General features: G+C 37.3%; 2 protein-coding genes across 2 annotated transcripts in view; one reads left to right on the top strand and one right to left on the bottom strand.

Moving 5' to 3' along the window:
• Positions 1 to 23382, bottom strand: part of s100v2 (S100 calcium binding protein V2) — a 240591-nt gene that overhangs the window by 186308 nt on the left and 30901 nt on the right. The window lies entirely within an intron of this gene.
• Positions 517 to 22293, top strand: mtx1b (metaxin 1b). The gene is made up of 8 exons (XM_056254544.1): positions 517 to 628; positions 12814 to 12883; positions 13786 to 13865; positions 15246 to 15338; positions 17403 to 17585; positions 20366 to 20442; positions 20540 to 20697; positions 21763 to 22293. Exons 1-8 carry the CDS (start codon positions 548 to 550, stop codon positions 21972 to 21974), a joined length of 954 nt encoding a protein of 317 aa, XP_056110519.1. The 5' UTR covers positions 517 to 547; the 3' UTR covers positions 21975 to 22293.

Below are 23382 nucleotides of genomic sequence, written 5' to 3'. Positions count from 1 at the left end.
TCCCCTGTATTTTTTTATCAAATAAACGCAGGCTTGATGAGCATTCGATACTTCTTACAAAAACATTAAAAATAGTAATGTTCAATGGTGTATAGCCTACCTACTCCAATGACAATCTTTCTGTATGTGTCAATACACCACAAATTCCATTCAATAGACTGTACATGGCAGTTATTCACTGTCACTGGATATTAACACTGGATAAGTGTTGAGTATACATTTTTAATTTTTTTTAAAAAATGTATAGGCCTACTCAACACTTATCCAGTGTTAATATGCAGTGACAGTGAATAACTGCCATGTACAGTCATTGAATATAGTGTCACTTTGCCGTTTTATGGTAATAAGCAAGGAGTGTTTGAGCGTTTATTCCTTTAATAAGTGGTTGAAAAGACATCATATAAAAATACATAATTTTAATAGAAACATGGGGGACCACCATAGACTGGAGAAAAAAAAGGGTACCAGTACCACACAACTGACAGTGTTGCCAGTGGTAACCACCGCAGACAGAGCGCAGTACTTCCAGGTGAAAAGTCACTCAAATATGGCTGCTCCCTTGGAGTTGTTCTGTTGGAAAGGCGACTATGGATTACCTTCAGTAGATATCGACTGTTTAACTGTGCTGGTAAGAAAAACACATCGGTTGGTTGGTTAATCACATTAGTTTCTGTTTTATGCTTTGCGGTATTTGCCGTAAATGTGTTGTATTTGTGTGTCGGTTGTCAGGAAAGATGGGAGGTGACTTACAGCACGCGTTACTGATGGTGCCAAAATCGCACACACATGTCTATGGGTTCAAACTTCAAACTCTCATATGTCAAACCGTTGTATTTCTGATAATATACTGAGCGGTCGTCCTTTTGGTTCAGTGGATGGGGTACGTCAATTAGCATACAGTAATTTAAAGGTATAGTTCACCCAAAAATGAAAAAATTCTGTCATAATTTGCCCACCCTCAAGTTGTTCTAAACCTGTATGAATTTCTTTCTTCTGCTGAACACTAAAGAAGGTGTTTTGAAGAATGTTGGCAAACCAAACAGTTGATGGGCCCCATTGACTTGCATAGATTTTTCCCATACTGTTTGGTTACCCATGTTCTTCAAAATATCTTCTTTTTTGTTGAGCAGAAATTCATATTCATAAGTTCAAGTTTAAAACAACTTGAGGGTGAGTAAATGACATTTAGCATAATTTAATGAAATTTATTTTTCCCTAAATTTACACTCCTCCCTTAAAAGCAGAGATGCGGAGTTTTCACATCTACTAGAAAACTTCCATTGTTTTACAAGAAAGAAAGAAGACCTCAATAATAGGGTGCAGTGGCCATGTGTGTCTATTATCACTTGTCTTTGTTTGTGTATACTACTCATTGTGGATGACAGTAGAGAAAGATAGGATTATCTGCCTGTCCGCCACAGCTGTCTAAACAGCCAACAGTTTGTGTATGCTTATGCTAGGGAGTGAAGGGTCCCTTAGTGTAGATATCCAAACTCCCCAAACACAAAAACAAACAGTGTAACCGAGAGGTTCTCATGTTTCTCGACAATGACAAAAAAAAAACAAAAAAAAACCCCTTCAGGACAAGGGTAATAACTGAAACTTTTCAACATGAATGGACATGCAGTGATCCAGCTATTTATTCAGTCTGAGTTTATTTATGACTGTATAACTTTGAAATAACTTCAATGAGTGTTTCACTATGAATTAATTGCTTTTATGTAACTAGGGAATTATACAAATCAGGTAATGGCACAAATGTAGTCAGTCACGACACTAGTGCTGATTTCAATTTGCCTGAACTGGTTTTGAGTGATGAGGTTGTGGAGAATGCGATCAAAGCAACTGAGTCAGCTCTTTAAATGGCAAAAGTAAGCACAACTACAACATAAGCCTGGATATTTGACTGTCTGCTCTTGTCCCTCATTTGATTATTTAATAAGTAACTGTTGCCAATGCCATGACCAATAGAAAATAAAGTAATAACTAAAAAGGGGACGGTTAAGTGAATCTAAATGATTGATTGTTAATAAAAGGGCACACTGTGCTTAAACTTAGGTTTAAACTCAGGTTAGCACTGATTTTGCGGTGTTAACCCTGCATTGCGGTGGTGTCAAACTTGTAGAATACAGTGTGAAACTATGCAGTCTTAGATTGTCAACTGACAACCAATAGCGTGCCTCATATTCACGCGCTTTAGACAGTCACGGAAACATTGCATATTGTATAAACAGAGGTTTTACCTGTCAAATGGTGACAGAAAACGTGACAACTGGTGTGAAGAAGAGACTGTTTCATTCTTAAAGGGGTCATCAGATGCAAAATTAACTTTTTTATGGTGTTTGCATATAAATGTGTCTTTCCAGTGTGTGGACACAACCACCATTTCACGAGTTCACACTTACATCAAATTAAACAGAGTAAAGATTATGCGTATTTGGCGTGCTGTCCGGGGGGAGGGCTCTGAGCTCGGAATTTTTTGCCCGAACCCAGAGTACTCCCCCCGGTTGATGTAAGAGTAGTTAGAACTGAGGAGATGGGGTGGTGGAGGGATGCTGTTAAACTGTCGACGAACGGAGGTAAGTCTGCTGTATATAGCCTACCTCTTAATTCGTTGATTAACTGAATGTGCTCCACTCGTGTTTAATTAGCTTTGATTATCTCAATGCGCTTCACAGGTGTTTAATTGGGTTTAATTATCTGAACGTGCTCCTCCCGAACTTTAATAAAACATCATATAATTAAAAAAATCCATTCACTCCTTATTGCTCAGGCTCCGCCCACGACCACTGACGGACTGTCCCGTATTAGCATATTTCTGCCCTCAGCCATTTGTATCCACCTTATTCCTGATGAGCTTGCTGCGTTTAGAATTATGGGAGGCACTTCCGGTTTGGGGAACTTCCATTCAAAAAGACTGAAATGAATAATTTCAAAATTTCAAATCATAAGGTTGCCCTACAAATAAAGCTTATCTGTCAGTTTGACTCAATGAGCAATCAGTTTTATTTCATGTTTTATTTAAGAATAACATGAAAATTACGTAACACTTGGTATTTTAATGTGACATGTTATAACAATAATGTCTATGGCAAGAGCCCTTTTCAGTCGCTGCATTCTTTTCCTCATGATTATTTTCTTTTTTCCTTTTGCATTCCCCTAGCTGTAATAGTATAAAAAAGGTCAACATACACTGTACATTTGTGGTCTGTTCCCGATTTAATTTACGATATAGGCCTATGCCATTAATAATTCACTGGAATGCATGAAGAATCTCTTTTTTTCTCCCCAAATCCTCACGTCTCTTACCAGGTTTGTTTTCATAGGTAAATACAACTGTCAAAATGACTGAAATCACTTTAAAATAGTATCACACAATGCTGAAGTATATATATATATATATATATATATATATATATATATATATATATATATATACACTCACCGGCCACTTTATTAGGTACCCCATGCTAGTAACGGGTTGGACCCCCTTTTGCCTTCAGAACTGCCTCAATTCTTCGTGGCATAGATTCAACAAGGTGCTGGAAGCATTCCTCAGGGAGTTTGGTCCATATTGACATGATGGCATCACACAGTTGCCGCAGATTTGTCGGCTGCACATCCATGATGCGAATCTCCCGTTCCACCACATCCCAAAGATGCTCTATTGGGTTGAGATCTGGTGACTGTGGAGGCCATTTTAGTACAGTGAACTCATTGTCATGTTCAAGAAACCAATTTGAAATGATTAGAGCTTTGTGACATGGTGGAAGTAGCCATCAGAGGATGGGTACATGGTGGCCATAAAGGGATGAACATGGTCAGAAACAATGCTCAGGTAGGCCGTGGCATTTAAACGATGCCTAATTGGCACTAAGGGGCCTAAAGTGTGCCAGGAAAACATCCCCCACACCATTACACCACCACCACCAGCCTGCACAGTGGTAACAAGGCATGATGGTTCCATGTTCTCATTCTGTTTACGCCAAATTCTGACTCTAACATCTGAATGTCTCAACAGAAATCGAGACTCATCAGACCAGGCAACATTTTTCCAGTCTTCAACTGTTCAATTTTGGTGAGCTCTTGCAAATTGTAGCCTCTTTTTCCTATTTGTAGTGGAGATGAGTGGTACCCGGTGGAGTCTTCTGCTGTTGTAGCCCATCCGCCTCAAGGTTGTGCGTGTTGTGGCTTCACAAATGCTTTGCTGCATACCTCGGTTGTAACGAGTGGTTATTTCAGTCACTGTTGCCCTTCTATCAGCTCGAACCAGTCTGGCCATTCTCCTCTGACCTCTGGCATCAACAAGGCATTTCCGCCCACAGAACTGCCGCTCACTGGATGTTTTTTCTTTTTCAGGCCATTCTCTGTAAACCCTAGAGATGGTTGTGCGTGAAAATCCCAGTAGATTAGCAGTTTCTGAAATACTCAGACCAGCCCTTCTGGCACCAACAATCATGCCACGTTCAAAGTCACTCAAATCACCTTTCTTCCCCATACTGATGCTCGGTTTGAACTGCAGGAGATTGTCTTGACCATGTCTACATGCCTAAATGCACTGAGTTGCCGCCATGTGATTGGCTGCTTAGAAATTAAGTGTTAACTAGCAGTTGGACAGGTGTACCTAATAAAGTGGCCGGTGAGTATATATATATATATATATATATATATATATATATATATATATATTTTTTTTTTTTCTAAAGACAATGTATGTTGCATAATACAGATTACAGTGATATTTTATTCTGGATAAATTGAGGATCACGATTTTTTTTAAAAATAGAGATTCTCCCAAGATTCTGGATAGACAACTAAACACAACAACATGCAATTTACTAGAGATTCTGACAAAATGTTAATTATCACAGTCTATAAAAAATTTTTTTTGAATGATTGATTAAATTACTTATAAAGAGCTCTTTTTTCATTATTGAAGAATCAGCATTTTTGAACAAATCTCTTGAATGAATGATTAATTGACAAATACATTTTTCTAACAGTCACTTGGTGCACATACTGGTGTAACAATCAATGTAGCCTAATTGATACAATCTTTATTTGAAGCATCAAGTTACTTTCAAATGGTTATTTACTCTTTTTTTTTAATGGCCACCATAGACATCACTGTTTTATATCCAAACTTTAAACTTTTATCCCAGTACTTCTGAGATTATTTGAATTATTGTAACAGAAATAATGATAGGGTATGGTTGAAAACACTGTTAGTGAAGCTGTTTCATACCTGACAACTGCACTCTCTGGGTCAGCAGCAGCACCAACGCAGATTTGAATGTCAAATCATTGTTATTTAGGAATAAGATTACGTGGGTGTTTGGATCTCGATCTTCAATTAATCATGCCGCTGTACCATAACTTTAAAAAATATAGTTCTAAATATAAAAGAATAGCAGAGTCCATACCACAACTATTACGATAATGGCACAGAGAAATGATATTGTTGGAATCACTTTTAGAATATTTTTTTCTAGCTGATGTACAATAAAAAGATTGACATCCTGTCGGAATCAATCATTCTTTAAAGAGCTTGGGCATTTAAAGCGGCAGAATAAATAATAATTTATTAGAATAAACAGAACAGTATCGTGTGTTGTATACACTATAGTTTTCGTTAGAGTTATCTTTCTTGGTGTGAACGGGCCTTTACCCTTATAGTCTGAAAAGTCCATTGAGGATAAACTTGATACAGTCAGTATACTATGAGGATATGCAATGGTAGAGCCTTTTTGCATTAACGTATCACGTACAGCGTTTGTCCGATCAGTGACACTGACACAGACACCGCAAATAAGAATGTTAACCCAGGGTTTAGGAATGTACAGTGAGGAATGTGAAACATGAAGGAAGATAACCCAGGATTGCGGTTACCTGGGGTTTAGAATAACCCAGGATAACTATTTTAGGTGTGAAAAGCGTCTCAGATTTTTTTTTTTGGTCTTCATTAGTCATAGTTTCTGAAAAACATGATTTTTTTTTTGCTCTGCGGTAGAAATGATATAGGCAGCAGAGGTTTTTGCAATGGTGACGACTTTCCTCTTTTGTCTAGCCAGCGCCTAAACATTCTCATGGAGAACGGGTGGTTTATGGTTTCTATGTCTACAGAAAAGTCATCACAGAGGCTCAAGTCTCCAGTTGCTCTTATGTTGAGTAGATATAAGCAAATTCTGGGAAAAGAGAGCTATATTTATTGAAAAATGTGGGTGGATTATCACTATCAGAAAATTGCTTTGGTTTAATAGGTTACATAAAACAATGTGTAAAAAAAGGCCAAAATAAAAAAAAGAGTAAATTGCAGATTACATTTTTCACGAAGATAATGCAATGTGCTTACTAAACATAAAGATAAGAATCGCCCACCATTGTTTTATATGTTTTTTTTATACCAAAATGCTGAATATAATATGAAAAGTTGGTACTTTTTACACTCCCCCTCCCTTACACTAGGCTGGGCATGACGTCATAAAAGGGACTCCAAGCCTAGAGTTACCGTTAGTCTAACGGCAACTAGGCTAGCAGTTATATAGAAACGTTTTTTAGATTCAGAAGTGATGAATGAAATAACTCAATTGTAAACATACTCATGTGCTGGCTTCAAGAGGACCGTGATCCTCCCTGAAATGAGAGTAAGCTATTCGCAAAACAAACGGGTTCAGGCAGCAATCGTCAAAACCAGGATGCTGCGTGAGGCACGTCAGATTTGCCGGTCGCGGGTCGAAAACGCGTTCACCTCACGGCAGCACATACTCTCCACGCTGATTCCATTGGGTGGCATAGCCCACACAAACACCTGTCAAACACAGCGATAGGGACATTGATCTCTTTTTTTTCTTTCTGACAATGAGCATAGCTAATTAGTTGCGTTTTAGCACAGGCAATATCGCGTTCTGTCAGCAGATGCCAGCAAAAGCGCCATTGTGCCTGTGCATTGTGTGCATCTCTACAGCTCTGATTAGGACTCATGCAAGTAAATAATCAAGTATTCAGTCGTTGACCCTCCTTGCTATTCTACATGACTGCAAGATTTTGAAAAGACTTTAGCTTGTTCCCTAATGTTATCCTGGTTAGCACCAGGCTAACCTAGGCTAGCTCTAGCTACTCACCAGGACACCTGGCCAACCCTCCACTCATTTTCCTCACACCAAGCATTAATAATTGATAAATTGTAGGGCTGTGGTCCATCAAGAATTTGATGGTTTCCCACCTCATCAGTCTCCCAGTCGTTCTACATAGTCAAGCCACAAACAGTAGGAATCTAGCAGAGTACGGGTTGCTATGGGCTGCTACTCCCTCTTACGACGTCATCACCCAGTTACTATAAAAAACATGCTACCTTTGAAACCCCAATACGCTGATTTCACATAGCCGCCATTTTGAAATCGAAAGCGAGGCTCCGGCAAGGGGGTAATCCATCGACCGGAAGTTGAAGCCGGCCGGGTGCCGCCATGTTGTAGCAGAACTTCACTTGCGTTAGCATTTCCATTGACTCCCATTCATTTTGGCGTCACTTTGACAGCGAATAACTTTACATCTGAGGCGTTTAAAGACTCCATTTGTCCATTATTTATTTCTAAAGAAACACGACAATGTATAAAGTGCTCCATTACCTTCTATGTTACATTATGGCCCCGTAGAAACAGTTTTAGTAAAAATAGGCTAACGATTGCGTCATAACCACTCGACTCTCTGTCGCGCTGTACAGAAATTACCGTACAGACAGGAGGAGAAGCTCGCAGGCAATCGGGGGGACGTCCCGTCAAGGGAGAAGCCCATAGATAATGAGTCCATAAAAGCAACGGAATACTTACTCCTGCTCACTCACGCCAAAGAACTCTTTGCTCAAGTTCCCCGTCTCTGCAAGATTAACGTTGGCAATTTTCACGCACAGCTATTAGAAGATTATCGTCTGTCAGACAGGTTGCTCACGTCATCAAGCTTAGTTTGAGTCGGTTTGAGTCTGCGCGTCAGGAACGGAAGTGCTCAGAAATCGCTAAAAATGGGCTTCAACTGTCTCAACTGAGTTCCAATGAGATGGCTCTGTCCATTTCTTATACTGTCTATGGGCTCCGGTGGGCGATATTTTTTTTCACAGGATGGTAGGGGAAGACTCATGAATATTCATTAGGGAACTCATCCCTGATTGGTCTTAACCCCAGTGACGGGTAGGTTTAGGGGCGGGGTTAGGGGTAAGTCATCAGACCCCCAGTGACGGGTAGGTTTAGGGGCGGGGTTAGGGGTAGGTCATCAGACCAATCAGGGATGAGTTCCCTAATGAATATTCATGAGTCTTCCCCTACCATCCTGTGAAAAAAAATATCGCCACTGGTGGGAAGAAAACCGGAAGTGCCGCCTTTAATCATAGGAGAGTCGCGAATACGATGGCGTATTGTTGTGTTTAATGTAGAAATGAGTTATTCTAATACTCTATATACAGTAAAATTCATTTATAAATAATTTTTTTTTATATATATAATTCAGAAAGTAAAAAAAGAAGCAGGAACGAACTACATATCCTATATTGGATATTAACATGCAGTAGTGTAAATCGCGGCAGCAGCTTCAGGTTGGTAGTCCGAGGCATTGTTGTTTATCTTTACTTCCGGGGTTCTTCCCACCAGAGCCTCACTTTCGATTTCAAAATGGCGGCTGCATGAAATCAGCGTATAAATGTTATTTTAACGCATTTTAAGACAGAAATGTTTTGAGCACTTTAATTTACACATTAATTGTTTTTGGTGGTTAACCTGCAATTTACACTTTAAAGCAGGGGTGAGTTCAGTCAATTGCGCTGGTACTGCTTTTTCTTATTTTCTGAAGTTTGACACACATTAATTTATGCATTTGTCAGACGTTTTTATCCAAAGCGTCTTGCATTGCATTGAATATATGCTTTTTTTTCATTAGTTCATGCATTTCCTGGGAATCAAACCCATGATATTGGCGTTAATTGCACCATGCTCCACTGTTTGAGCTACAGGAACACATAAGTGTCTAGTTTATATAAATAATATTTGAATACCTGAACAAGTCCAACCCGATCTCATGAGAAAACGTAGGCTAACTTCTATGTTTAAAAAATAAGCATGAAGGTCCACCCCTAAACCTAGCCCTCAGTCGGACGTAAGCAGTTTGTACGGAAGCGTACAAATGAGATTATACGAATTCACCACCAATTCAGCAAAGCTTAAAATAGTGTCAAATACCAATGATACCAATGATAAAACGATAACGATAATTATCGCGATATAATTTTTCTCGATAAAACGATATCAAGAGGTCGATAAATGTTCGATAATGTGTATGCGCCAAAAGCGGAACGAAACTCATTTGAACCGCGCGCGCCACACGGACCGTTTGTCCGCTCGGCTCAAAGTCCAAATGAGTCTCACTAGAGCAGACGCGTTTACTCTGATCGTCTCGCTCACGAGATCCAGTGAGAAGCGCTTAAGTTCAGCGAAGAACACAAATGTCCAGTTTAAATCAGTTTAAAGGCAGATGAAACACCGCTGACAAACAGGAGAAACACTACGCAGCGAAACAGTCAGAATCTGAATTGATGCTGAATCCATTTAGCCTACCATGGATTTACTGTAACGTTAGCCTAGTAATATTAACTGCACCATGAAATGTGGGATATACATATTGAATTGTATAATATTATTAATGTAGACAATGTATTAAATGACTAATGGAATATAATTACAGTATTTAATAATGTATTTAACTGTTAGGCTACTGTTTTTCATACAAATACCATAGAAACCATAAAGTTACATTTTGCCATGATAGTGAGGTGCTATAGGCTGTACCTGGCTTTATCTGTGGTTATCATGATCTAAATGCATGATACTGGATGACCAATGGTTAATTTTAATAAAACTCAAACAGTCAGAATATTACATTTTACCAAATAAAAATGTGGTCCTTAAATTTAAAAAACAAACAGATGTTACTGTTTTTGTTAATGAACATAAATTTAACATAGTAGCATTAGCTTGAGTTAGGATGTAGATTTACTGTCAACTCACTGTCAAATATGCATTTCATGACAAAAATGTAATTTGAATATTGCAGCCTGCACTGGAAACTGTGCTGAAGAAATATATTTTTCTTTTCAGATATTTATTTTGTTAAGGAAAAATGACAAATGTTTGAATGTTCTACCTCAGATTTTTAAAACCACAACGCTCTGGTTTATTCAACTTTCACTTAGGAGCAAAAATCTGCCTTTAAACTTGAAAGAAATAAAGATTTGACATTTATCGTGATAATTATCGATATCGACTTATATAAAAAAAAATATTGTGATACATTTTTTGGCCATATCGCCCAGCCCTAGTTGACAAGTCTTTTGCAGGGATGGGCCACAATGGTTGACTACCAATAAAACTCTGAAACATGCTTTGAGACCGCTGCATTCTGTTCTATTCCGTTGCACTCCATCCAGCTGTTTTTAATACTAAAATGCATCTTTCCCTGGCTATGCCATTTTTTAATGTTAGACATAGGTCTATTATAACTGTTTCATAGCATAACCCTCCAAACACCACATAAAATAAATAAATAAATAAAAAACTGTGATTGGTCACTTTATGGGTAAACTGAAAAAATTAAAAAATAAAGTTGCCAAGGCAACAGTTTGACTTGATGGACCAAAATGACTAAAAGTGAAACTCAATTTTTAATAAAATATAGGCACAAGACATTAAAAAAAAAACAAATTCATGCAAAACAAATACAAATTATTGATGCACACAGACAGACTTGAATACTTAAAATGACTTCACACATTGATACTGAATAGAACATATTTTTTTAACGTCCGTGAAGTAGTTAAAAGTAGAACTTATTTAGATAGTAGATGATTTCGAAAGCACCCTTTCAGAGCTGCATTTGCTCAAACCGCAACATAAATGTCCAGACGATGTTAGAAAAACATGAATGAAGGTTTTAAGACCAGTAGCACATGGATAGGTGGGGCAGTTGGCTTGTGTGTGAGATTGAAAGACATAAGCATTACTCTAACTGCATCCAGACGCTTTCTCAGGGCACTTCTCAGGTTACCAGCGGTGCTTGCAGCCATTCAACTCGTAATCTTAAAGATGTTGTATTTATGTGAGCCTGTCTATTATTACTGCTTTAAATTTTTACTGTGTCCCATGATCTCATCTTGTATTTTGGATACATGATTAATTTGTGTTACAAACATGCTATTATACTTGACTCTCTTAGTTTTCCATAAACAAAGAAAACATAACACTATGAATTTTTTTCCTGTTAAATGCCTTCTCAGCACAGCAGTCAAGAGCCGCAAACCACACTGGAATTTACAGAGGGGCAGTGCTGTTGTTTGATGTTCTTTAATAGTACATTCGTGATGGGTGATAAAAGAGACTACATGTATCTCTCATCTGATCTTTCCTACTTGCCTTTGTCTTTGCTCAGGGAAGTGACTTTCATAAATCCCACTGAGTGTGAGAGCTATGATTGGCGTCTTCATGGCAATTTAATGCAGCTGACTGCAAAATGTTGTTTACTATCCTGACTTGGAGTGAGTCCAGAATTTGATCTCCCCCATTGGCAAACATAAGACCCTCCCAGGCACTAACTCAAGTCAGCACATTCTTGGACGACCCAATTAGTGACTTACCGGTTAGCCACAGAAATGTCTCAATAGCAATGTAGCAATGCTCAGATGATCCAGCCCGACTATTACTCATCCGTGTGAAATTTCAACTCTTTTGAGGAGCAATGACAGATTTTTTATTTTTATTATAAATTAACATAACTTTTTTCTTCATAAAATGCATAGCATAGTCTTAGATGCTGAATGGTCATTACAGCGTTCCACCTGTGCCATAATTCATATAATATTAGGGTCAATGACATGACTTTCATTTTATGCTCAATACATTAACAATGCAATTCACACACCAAGTTTATTGTAGTAAACTAAAACTAAAACTATTAAAAAAAACTGTTATTGAAATGAAATAAACATTATCTGAGACCAAATATAATTAAACAGAATTAAACTTATTTTGTCAACTAGTTGTCAAGGCAACATTTCTCATTTTCATTGAGTTTAACTTTAATAACACAAAAAATAAAACTGAAATCGAAATTAATAAAAACTATAATTGAAAAAATACAAAAACACACAACAAAAATGATAAAACGTTTAACTAAAATGAAAAATATAACAATTACAAACTAATTCAGATTATTAATAAAAACTATTATAGTATCTCAATGACACTAAAATAGCACTGATTCACACATAAAATAACTTTTTTTAAAGCGAAAATAAAACAAATGTTAGGGTGATACAACTTTCCTGACATTAAAAGGAAGAAAAGAAAAAAAGCCTCATTATAAGAGTGACTTATAATTTTGCATTATTGTTAGTTCTTAATGTAAAAAATAATAATATTTTTTTAAGGCCAAAAAGTACAGAAAAAGACTACTTTTCAAAAATAAAACCTTTTACTAAAAACCATCTTCATAAGTAGCCTATAATGTTATTATTATAGTTATAGCATCTTGTATGTTTATATGAACAATTTTAACAATGTTTGACTTGTTTGATTGCTACTCCAGGGTCCGGATACTTTACAAATGGTTGTCATACTTTGTAAGAACTACTCATGTTTATATGAAAAATTATTTCTCTGTGGATAAATTATTGGGATTTTACTTCCAGAACTCAACTGTTGTGCTCCATTGTTTTGTTTGTATCTTGGGAATAAATAACTGAGTTTTTTCCATGTTTTCTCTTTCTTTTTTTCTCTTAAGGCCTATGCCAAGTTTGCTGGAGCTCCTCTCAAAGTTCACAAAATCACCAACCCATGGAGAAGTCCTACAGGTGAGTTTACTAATGCAGTGCAGAATCCTAAATTCTGCCAGAATTAAGGATCCATCAAGCTGTTAAAGTGAGCTACTGCCAAGGACTGAAGACTGAATGACAGCTTATATATACACTACCGTTCAAAAGTTTGGAGTCGGTACGATTTTAAATACTTTTAAAAGAATTCTCTTCTGCTAACCATGGCTGCGCTTATTTGATTAAAAATACAACAAAAATCAGTTATAGTATTAAATATTATTCCAGTGTAAATCAGCTGTTTTCTGTGTGAATATATAGTAAAGTGTAATTTATTCCTGTGATCAAAGCTGAATTTTCAGCATCACCAGTGTCAGTGTCTTCAGTGTCAAATGATCCTTCACAAATCAGTATAATATGAGGATTTGATGCTCAAGAAACATTTATTATTATTATCAATGTTGAAACAGTTGTTGGTCTGTCAGTTGTACAGTTTTTTTTTTTTTTTTTTTTTTTTTTTTTTTTTTTTTTTGGATTCTTTGATGAATAGGAAGTTCAAAAGACTTTTGTAACATTATAAATGTCTTTACTGTCACTTTCGATCAAATTAATTATTCCTTGATAAATTAAAGTATTGATTTCTTTCCTCCAAAAAATAAAAATAAAATTCTCACTGACCCCAAACTTTTGAACGGTAGTGTATATATATATAGGCTATTATATATATGCTGTACGAGGGAACCTTAGTGACCGAAACTGAAAGAGGGTGTAATGAGCAGTGTTTAACAGGTCATAGGTCAACGTGTCAAGCCTCCACTGACTTCTGAAAGCCTGTGTGGAGTGTGTTTGGTTTGAATGCACGTGCACTTTAAGGCAGTGTGCTAAATTTTTCTAAAATTTTCTCCTGCATGGGTTAACATGCGAGTTGTTCCCTCTTCCAACAGGTACTCTGCCTGCACTGAAGACTAGGGAAGAAGGAAGCATCTCCCAACCCAGTAAGATCATCATTCATCTCAGGAAACAGGTGAGCGACCCCCAACCCTCAGAGGCTAACAACCTTTGGGGGCAAGATGAACTCTCTCTCTCTCACACGCGCGGACACACACACACACACACACACACACACACACACACACACACACGCACACTCTCAACAGGTGAGGATTAGACCCTAAAGCTTCTCAGCATCTAAATCAAGATCTCCATCCTCTGAAAACAGGTGAAGGATTTTCCTTAAACCAGTTTATGAGCAGATGCTAAGTAGATTGTGAAAGGGTGTTGAGTGATGTAAAGACAGCTGTTCTGAAGCTCTTTTAAAAGGAAGTTGTTAATGATAGTAAAGATATTTAAAATATTAAAGATATTTAAACAAAGATTTCTATTTAAAAAAATTTTTGTTCTATTGAACTTTATGAAGGAAGAAATAAAAAGTCATAGTTTCCACAAAAATATTTAGCACAGTTGTTTTCAATATTAATAATAAGATATGTTTCTTAAGTAGCAAATCAGCATATTATTGAATAATTTTTGAAGAATGATATGATTTTACAGTATATTCAAATAGGGAACTGTTATTTTAAATTGTAATAATTTTTTACAATGTTATTTTTTTTCTGTATTTATATCAAATATATTCATCCTTGGTGAGCATAGGAGAAAAACATCTTACTAATCTCAAATGATACTGCATAATTCATTACTGCTAGTTTATGTAGAGAAAAACCTAGAATAATAAGTCGGTCCACTGATGGTCTTATTTCATAATATAACACCAACCGATTGTTTACACTATTGAATATCTGTATGCTAATAATAAATAAAATTCAAAAGATTGTTACCTGACATACAAATGGGAATCCACCCAGAAAATTTTTGGTAAAATTATTATTGTATAATCCTAATGGAATATTTGCTGGACATTTTAAAAGAGTACGGCAGTATTCTTGACTTTGTTGGTCATATTGGTTGTTGTAGCTGTCATGAGACTGAGAGCGGTTTCCCAATAACAGCTTCTGGCTTGTGTTGTAAAGGCGGTGGGTATGGCATGAGCGTTTATAGCTTGTTAGTGGTGAACTAAGAGCATGCACAGCATGTCCGAGTTACTCCCATGAAAGAACTCTGGAAATTGACTAATTTTATTGCTCAACCTTTCCTTATTATATCCATTAATCCTTGAGAGAGTAGACATTCAGAGATATCTAAACGCTTCAATCTAAACACATCATGGTCAGTTACATTTACTGCTAACATTCACACTAACAACTGCTGGCATACTGCAGCTGCTGCTTTGATTGTTAGTCACTGCTTATTTCACCCTTATAGTAGATGAAGAACGCAATGCAATGCAAATGTGATGAGTGCTTTTGAAAGTTCCAGTTAAATAATTGTCTGTCTCTTGTTTCAGAAGTACAATGCAGACTATGACCTATCAGCAAAAGAGGGTGCAGATACGCTTGCCTTTGTCTCTCTACTGGAGGAGAAACTGCTACCTGCACTGGTGAGGAGTGAGCAGCGAAAGACAAGGGAGTTTTCACACCTGTTACGGAACCTGGCACGTTTCCTCCCTTAGTTCAGTTCGTTTAGGCATATTTGAACATGGCCACATCCGCACCGAAGAAATCGGTCTGAGATTGCGTGAACGAGATGGGCTGCGTTTATCAAAAGTGTCGTGAGCTAAGTTGATCGTAAAGAGCATTGGTGGCAATGGTTCTACTATCAACTTTGGCTTATGATGCTTTTGAGAAACGCAGCCGTGGTCTCTTGGCCCACTTAAAAAAAACTAAAACTGGAGTGGTTGGCTTTTGGAAGGAAAGCAGTCCGACCCAATGGACCAACGAACCAGGCAGTTTCACAAATTATTTATGAGTAATTACGTAATTTGCATAAAAATCAGCAGTGTTTGTATTGCTAATGCCACTCGAAATGAATCATGGGTTAACCCTAGAGCAAAGATGAAGTGAGAAGCCTAATTTAAATTTGGTCTGATAAAACAACTGTCCAAAACGCATGGAAATACAGAAGTTTACAAGGTGTTTACCGAGTGTCTCAAAGAGATGTGCTTTAATCGTGGAACAGTGTCGTGCGAAGACTAAAAAAAACTTTATTAAAGGTGCTCTACGTAACTTTTAGCGGCCTCTAGTGGTGATGTTTCAGATTGCAACCAACTTTTACAAGAGCGCTCGTGCTCGAACTCATAGACAATACCGTCTATTACGCAAATATCTCGGCGAATACTTGACGGATTTGGCGAGCACCGAGCTCGTTGGGACCATCTAGTCGAGCTGAAAAGAACCATATAAGTTCCATAGTTTTTGGTGGTGTTTTCGCGGAGATATTAGCAGAAAACCATCGGGCGCGCTGCAAAATTGCGGACGCCGGTGACGTCACGATCTCAGAAGAAAATCGCTCGGATCTCTGGAACGCAAAGACCCAGAGAGCTCAAATTCGGGGGAGGAGGTCCCAGGGGAACCCTTGCCCGAACGCTAGAGTGGCGGGCCTCGGGGATGCCCCCTACCGGATCGCCATTCGCTGGGACCCCCGATTTCGAACGGCTATAACTCGGGGAGCCGGGCGAGATGGACCTCGGGGGTGGGCTCGTTCGAAAGGCCCCGTCCAGCACTACGAACGATTAGAGTCTTGGGAATATTGATCAAAGATTGACTGAGATATAAGCCGAAAAACGTGCGCCTTTAACCGGACGTAACTCCCTGACCGTCTACAATAGACTGTATATAAGGAGAGAGGCTCGGGAGCGCGCATGCACGTCACATCCGTTGGATTTCGCGGTAAATCCGACCCGGACACTTCACATAGAAATAGGAATACTGGCCTTCAGAGGTAATAGCAAAACTCGACAAGTGGATCATTTTAATGTGTGATTACAACCCCTTCACACACAGGCAATAAAAAAAGGATTCATTTTAGTAGAAAAGTTACATAGAGCACCTTTAACAATACATACATAAAACAGTGTCGTGCGAAGACTAAAAAAAACTTTGTTAACAATACATACATAAAAGTTCGAGATTCATTTTGCAAGAGTGGGAGTCCAGGAGATGAAATAGATAAGTTTGTCAGGTGCACTCTGACCAATGAGAGGACAGTTTACTCGCACGTGACTTGTATAAACAAATTTCGGTCTGTTTAGAAATGCTGCCTTGTGATAGCAAACCAAACCAAGAAGAAATTGCAACATTGTAACTATTTGAACTCCTGTTTCGGAACCAAGCAAACCATATACATGTATGAAAACTCCCTAAAACAGATACCTCTGTCTGGAAAAAACATATTCAAAGCCCTTATATTGTATCCAATATTTTCTGTTCATTACAAAGCTATTTCTCTTTGTACAGTCATTTGTACTCTCTGCATGATGACACCGTTCAAATGCTGATGTTTGATCTTTCACTGTCCCCCTGCGGACATCCGTCATGTTTACTGATGTGCCGCACATCCTGTTTTCCTCTTTAAAACTGTAAAACGGAGACATTAACAGTCTTAGTGAAACTTAATTGGAGTTCTGAGAAACTTCATGTGTCTCTGAACCATTCTGTCTGGGTAGGTCTACACACTGTGGATAGATTCGAAAAACTATGTGGATGTTACACGGGGCTGGTATGCAGAAAACATCCCCTTCCCTCTCAACTTCCTGCTACCCAACCGCATGCACAGCCAGCAGCTGGAGAAGTTGAGACTCGTGAGGGGAGACGCAGTCCTGGAGCCCGGTGAACAGCTGGAGAAAGAGGTGAGATGGGGAGGAACAAACACTGAAGATTTTAGTTTTGTTACAATGTTCTCCTTCTAATGACTTAAAATGTAAATTTAAAGGAAATGCTTATAAGAAATATGTGACATGAAAAAACATACAATCTACGCTACTGTTCTAAAGTTTGGGATCAAGTAAGATGAAAAAAAAGAAAAAAAGAAATGAATGAATTACTCACCTTCATGTCATTCCAAACCCATAAGACTTTCGTTCATCTTCAGAACACAAATAAAGGTCTTTTAGACCCCATTTACACCTGGTATTAAAATGAGATCTGTATCCAGATAAGTTATCCGGATAATAAGTGTTCTGATCTTACCTTTGCGTTTACACCTTGTATTTTTAATGCGTTCTCGTTATCCACATTGAGTTCGGATCTCTGTCCTCCAGAAAAAAAATGACGTTTGGCAGGTACGAATGCCATCACGTCGTACGGATTGCGTTTACACCTAGTAAAGATCCGAGCCAGACTACCTCCAGATGTGGTCAAGCAGATCCGATCACAATCCGATCACAACGTATTTACACCTTGCATTAACATGCGTTTTTTATTATCCGGATAACTTATCTGGATACAGATCGCATTTTAATACCAGGTGTAAATGGGGTCTTACTGTCCCTCCATTGATAGCCTACGCAACTACCACTTTCAAGCCCCAGAAAGGTAGTAAAGACATCATAAAATTATCTCTGTAGCGTGTTGATGAGAGCACCATGACGGGTTGTTGACCTGAGAGCAGACGTAGTTGCGTGAACGCGCGTTAATATTTTGTAAATAAAGTGGTAAATTATGTTTTTTTGTTTTGTTTTTCACAAACAAAGCACTCGCGTTGCTTCATAAAATTGAGGTTAAACCACTGGAGTCATATGGATTACTTGATGTCTTTACTTCCTTTCTGGGGCTTGAAATGAGTAGTCTTGTAGGTCATAAGTGGTGGGACAGAAAGCTCTCCGAGTTTTTCGAAAGCTTTCTGACCCACCATAGACTGCAATGTTATTACCACTTTCAAGGCCCAGAAAGACACTGTTCCTGTGAACCCCACTACGCATGCATGTAATGCTGACGCAGGATCTGGCCAATACTGAGCCGGCGTTCTGACGTAGAACCCAGAAGCGCTGCACTGTGTTTACAACGTAAACATCGTCAGATATTGGCGGAAGAGAATAAATTGTTGAATAAAGTAGTTATTTTTTTGTTGTTGTTTTTTGCTGACGAAAAGTATTCTTGTCGCTTCATAACATTACGGTTGAACCACTGTAGTGTCATGGACTATTTTAAAGATGGCTTTATTACCTTTCTGGACCTTAAAAGTGGTAATAACATTGCAGTCTATGGTGGGTCAGAAAGCTTTCGGATTTCGTAAAACATATCTTAATTTGTGTTCCAAAGATGAACGAAGGTCTTACGGGTTTGGAACAACATGAGGGTGAGTAATTAATGACAGAATTTAAATTTTTGGGACGAACTAACCCTTTAATACTTCAATTCAGCAAGAGTATATAAAATTGATCAAAAGTGACAGTAAAATATTTATAATGTCACAAAAGAAATGCTGTTCTTTTGAACTTTATCAAAGAATTCTGGAAAAACATGTATCATTGTTTCCACAAAATTATTAAGCAGCAAAACTGTTTTTAACATTTGATAATAATAAGAAATGTTTCTTGAACAGCAACTCATCATATCCGAATGATTTCTGAAGGATCATGTAACACTGAAGACTGGCTTAATGATGCTGAAAATTCAGTTTTGACATCACAGGAATAAATGACATTTTCAATGACAATTGAAATATATTCAAATACAAAATGGCTATTTTAAATTGTAATAATATTTCATGCTATTACGGTTTTTAATGTATTTCTGATCAAATAATTGAAGCTTTGGTGAGCATAAGAGGCTTATTTCAAATCCATTAAATCATCTTACCAACCCCAAAGTTTTGAACTGTAGTGTGTGAGAGACACTCTCATCCCTGGTCCTGTGCACACTATTCCAAAGCTGTTTCAACTAATGTATCTGAAGCTGCGCAAACTATTGGTTAATGTTAACCAGATTCTAGTTAGCAATTTAAGCGTTGTTTTAGGTGACTGTAACAGGTTATACAACCTTTCTAAAAAGCTTTCACTATTTAAACACTAATCGATACAATAAAGGTGCAATCTGCTAAAGTAAAATCTTATCCAAATTCAGTTCATTAAGGCCTCGTTTCACATACAGGGCTTAGATTAAGCCAGGATTAGGCCTTTGTTTAATTAGGACATTTAAGTGGCTTTTATACACATTACTGGTGTCTATCTCGAGACAAATCAATGGCACTGACATATTTTAAGATATGCTCAAACATGCATTGGCTTAAGCTAAAATAATTTCTTCCCCCTGGTTTCACAAACAAGGCTTATCTCAATATAAACGGCTACATTCAAAGCATGAGAATTTCTATATGTGGGCTTTGTTTTTGACAGTCTCTTGGTGGTCTACATTTGTTTCAAAGACACTCCTGAGTCCTGGACCATTCTGCAGGATCTCCGTCATATGTTTACACAACATAGAAAGAATTGGGTCAGACGACTCATTGCCATGGCAACATGTCTTCATGTTATCACTGCTTTGTTGGGTTTAGAGGAAGGCTTTGGAAAGGAGTGTGATTAATTTTGAGTTATGAGCAAAGACAGATATACATGTCCTTTTTACAAAACAATTGGCAGCAGTTTTGATGGATCAAATTAATCTTTGTGTTTTTGTTTCTGCTCTGTAGCTTTATCGTGATGCATTTGAATGTATGACCCTCCTATCGCAGAGACTGGGGTCACAACAATTCTTCTTTGGAGACTCGTAAGCAACACCAATTGTGTGTAATTGCATAATTTGTGCATGTATGTGTTTGTGTGAGAATGTGCGTATGTGACCATGATGTGTCGTGTGCTTCCAGTCCCTCGTCGCTGGATGCGTATGTGTTTGGACACCTGGCTCCTCTGTTGAAGATCAAACTGCCTAATGGAAAGCTTCAGCAGCACCTCAACTCTCTGAACAACCTGCAGCAGTACTGCTCCAACATCCTAGAACTCTACTTCCCCTCCGATGCACGAGGTGGATATTGCTGTATTATAGTGTGTTAAAGATTTTGATCTATTATTATTATTATTAATAATATTAGTAGTAGTTAATAATAATAATAATAATACCCAAACATATTAACCTTATGATTTAATTTAATATGGTTAAATTATTAATAATGGGTTGTTATTATTATTATTATTATTATTATTAGCATTATTAGTAGTCGTAGGGAGTAGTAGTCCTAATATAAATATTATGTATATCATATTATTTTAATAAGTATTACTATTATTAACAACAACAATATTATTACAAATTAATAATTTAATGTATAAGGTCAATTTAAACAAATAATAATATTAAATATTAATAAAAAATATTATTATTATTAATAATAATTGTATGAATATTACATTAAGGATTTATTTTGTATTATCATTCATATAATATTCTTACGATTATTAATAATAATGATACATTTTATTCTTATTCATTTAAATTAACCTTTTAAATTAAATTATTATTATCAGCTGTAGTAGGCCTAATATAAACATTATGTATATTATAGTAATTAAATAAGTATTATTATTATTATTAATAACAACAATAATACTACTAATATAAATTAATAATAATCAAGCGTAAAAAATTAAATAATTAATAATAAAAAATATTTACATAAATATTAATGGATATTAAATTAATAAGTAATTTTTTTTGTCTTAATTTAATAATACTTATTATTATTAATAATAACAATATTACAATTTACTTTAAATTAATAATAATAATACATATTCTTAGTAGTAGTAGTATGAATATTACATAAATAATACCAAAAAATGAAATTTGATGTAATTTTAATTAGGCTCTAAAAACATTGTGAATGGAACTTATACTATATGAAGTAAAATTTGAGTCTCCTTTTATGACCTCTGATAGTGTAAATGCAGAGAACTGGGTTCTTTTTATTTCTTTTCACTTTTTGGTCCATTTAAAGGGGTCTGAGTTTGGTTCAGTTAAAGAGGACTCAAATAACCCTTGACATTTTTGCTGAAACTAACTTAATTAAACTTTGCCTTCCCCCCTTTTCAGAGGCACCAGGTCACAAGATTCATGTTGAGCCTCATAGCGGCGACTTCGACAATGAGCCCCATAAGCGCCGTAACCAGATTCTTTCTGTTTTGTTCGCTGTGGGAGCCATGCTGGGTTACGCCATCTTCACTGGGATTGTTAAGATTAAGCGTGAGCAGCCACAGCTGAACAACTCTAGCCATCATGACGAAGATGAAGAAGACGAGGACTAAATTCAAAAGGAAAAGTGGGATGGGTGCCACTAGGGACAAGTAGCGCACATTCTAGCTCACCAGCCATTCAGAGCGGAGCTGCACATACTATTACCTCAGTTCTTTTTACATCATGCACGAGTGCGCTCTGCCAGAATCGCTCCCTTGATGTAGCCTCAAGCGAGCCCCATATTGGTGCTTTTCCTTTTATTTTAATTATTGTTAATATAATTGTTACTACAATAGTTGTGATTCTTCAGTGATCTGTAATTTTGTCAGGTCTCACACAGGCAGGAATTTTAACTTGTTTTTTAGGTCATTAAAAGATATCTCACAATTTGATCTCCTGGTCTGCATTCAAGTAAACATGCCACTTAAAAAAACTCAACCTGGGAAATATTAAGCACGTGATCTTAACCCAATTATGTTAAGTTGACAATGCATGTGGTCATGCAATGTCTTTTACTCTTTTTCCTTTATCGGAGTATGGTTATAAACGGCTTTAGCATAAACTGATCGACACAGCTAGAATTTTGCCTCATACCCTGATTTCACCAGGCATGTAAACACATTAACCTGGTTGTGTCGGCCTATTGAAGTGCATATATGTGATCTGTAACTGGCAAGTGTTCTTACTGTGGATTTAACCACATCCAGACAGAGTGAGCGTTTCTTGATAGGGGAGGAGGAAATATATCACTAACCTAGACTCTTTCTTTTTCCAAAAAATTATAAAAATGTGTTCTCATCCCATGCAGCCAAAGGAGAAATGGTACTGTCAAAATACTGCTTATTTATTAAGCATCACATCTCGTAAACCAAATGGAATACTCAGGGCCCTATTTTAACGATAAGCGCATGGTCTAAAGCGCACAGCGCAAGTGCACTTAGGGCGTGTCCGAATCCACTTTTAAAGCGGAAAAACTGAACGTTTCTCTCGCGAGGAAACGGATCTGCTCATGCATGAACTTAAAGCACGCGAGCTGACCATCTACGGGACAAAGTGTACGCGCGTCGTGCACCCGCCTATAGGCGCATGTTACTAACGTGCTCTTTAAATAAATATAAAAAATTGCGCTATTGATTTTAGACCAGGTTTCAGTTCAGGTCAATGGCGCAGTCTATTTCAGTTGCCTCAAAATAGCAACGCGCCAAACAATGCGCCTGAACACACCTCGTTTTCAGACCAGCACACACCCATGGGCGCATGGCAAATGCATTTGCTATTTAAACAACGTGGCACAGAACGTGAAAATGATAACTGCGTCGGGCTGAAACTAGGTGTATGATAGGGCCCTCAGAGTCAGATACACTAATGATTAGGTTTACCGGGGAATAACCTGATTTTTTAATAAAATCTTGTAAACTTGGTTTACTTGCATTACAGGGTTGTTGGTTTGCATGTTAACCGGGACAACGGGTTAATTCA

The sequence above is a fragment of the Rhinichthys klamathensis genome, unplaced genomic scaffold, assembly GCF_029890125.1.
Source record: "Rhinichthys klamathensis goyatoka isolate OS25496 unplaced genomic scaffold, OSU_Roscu_1.1 h1tg000111l_1, whole genome shotgun sequence".
NCBI lineage: Eukaryota > Metazoa > Chordata > Actinopteri > Cypriniformes > Leuciscidae > Rhinichthys > Rhinichthys klamathensis.
The sequence above is the reverse complement of the archived record's forward strand: the minus strand, read 5'-3'. Positions and strand labels throughout refer to the sequence as shown.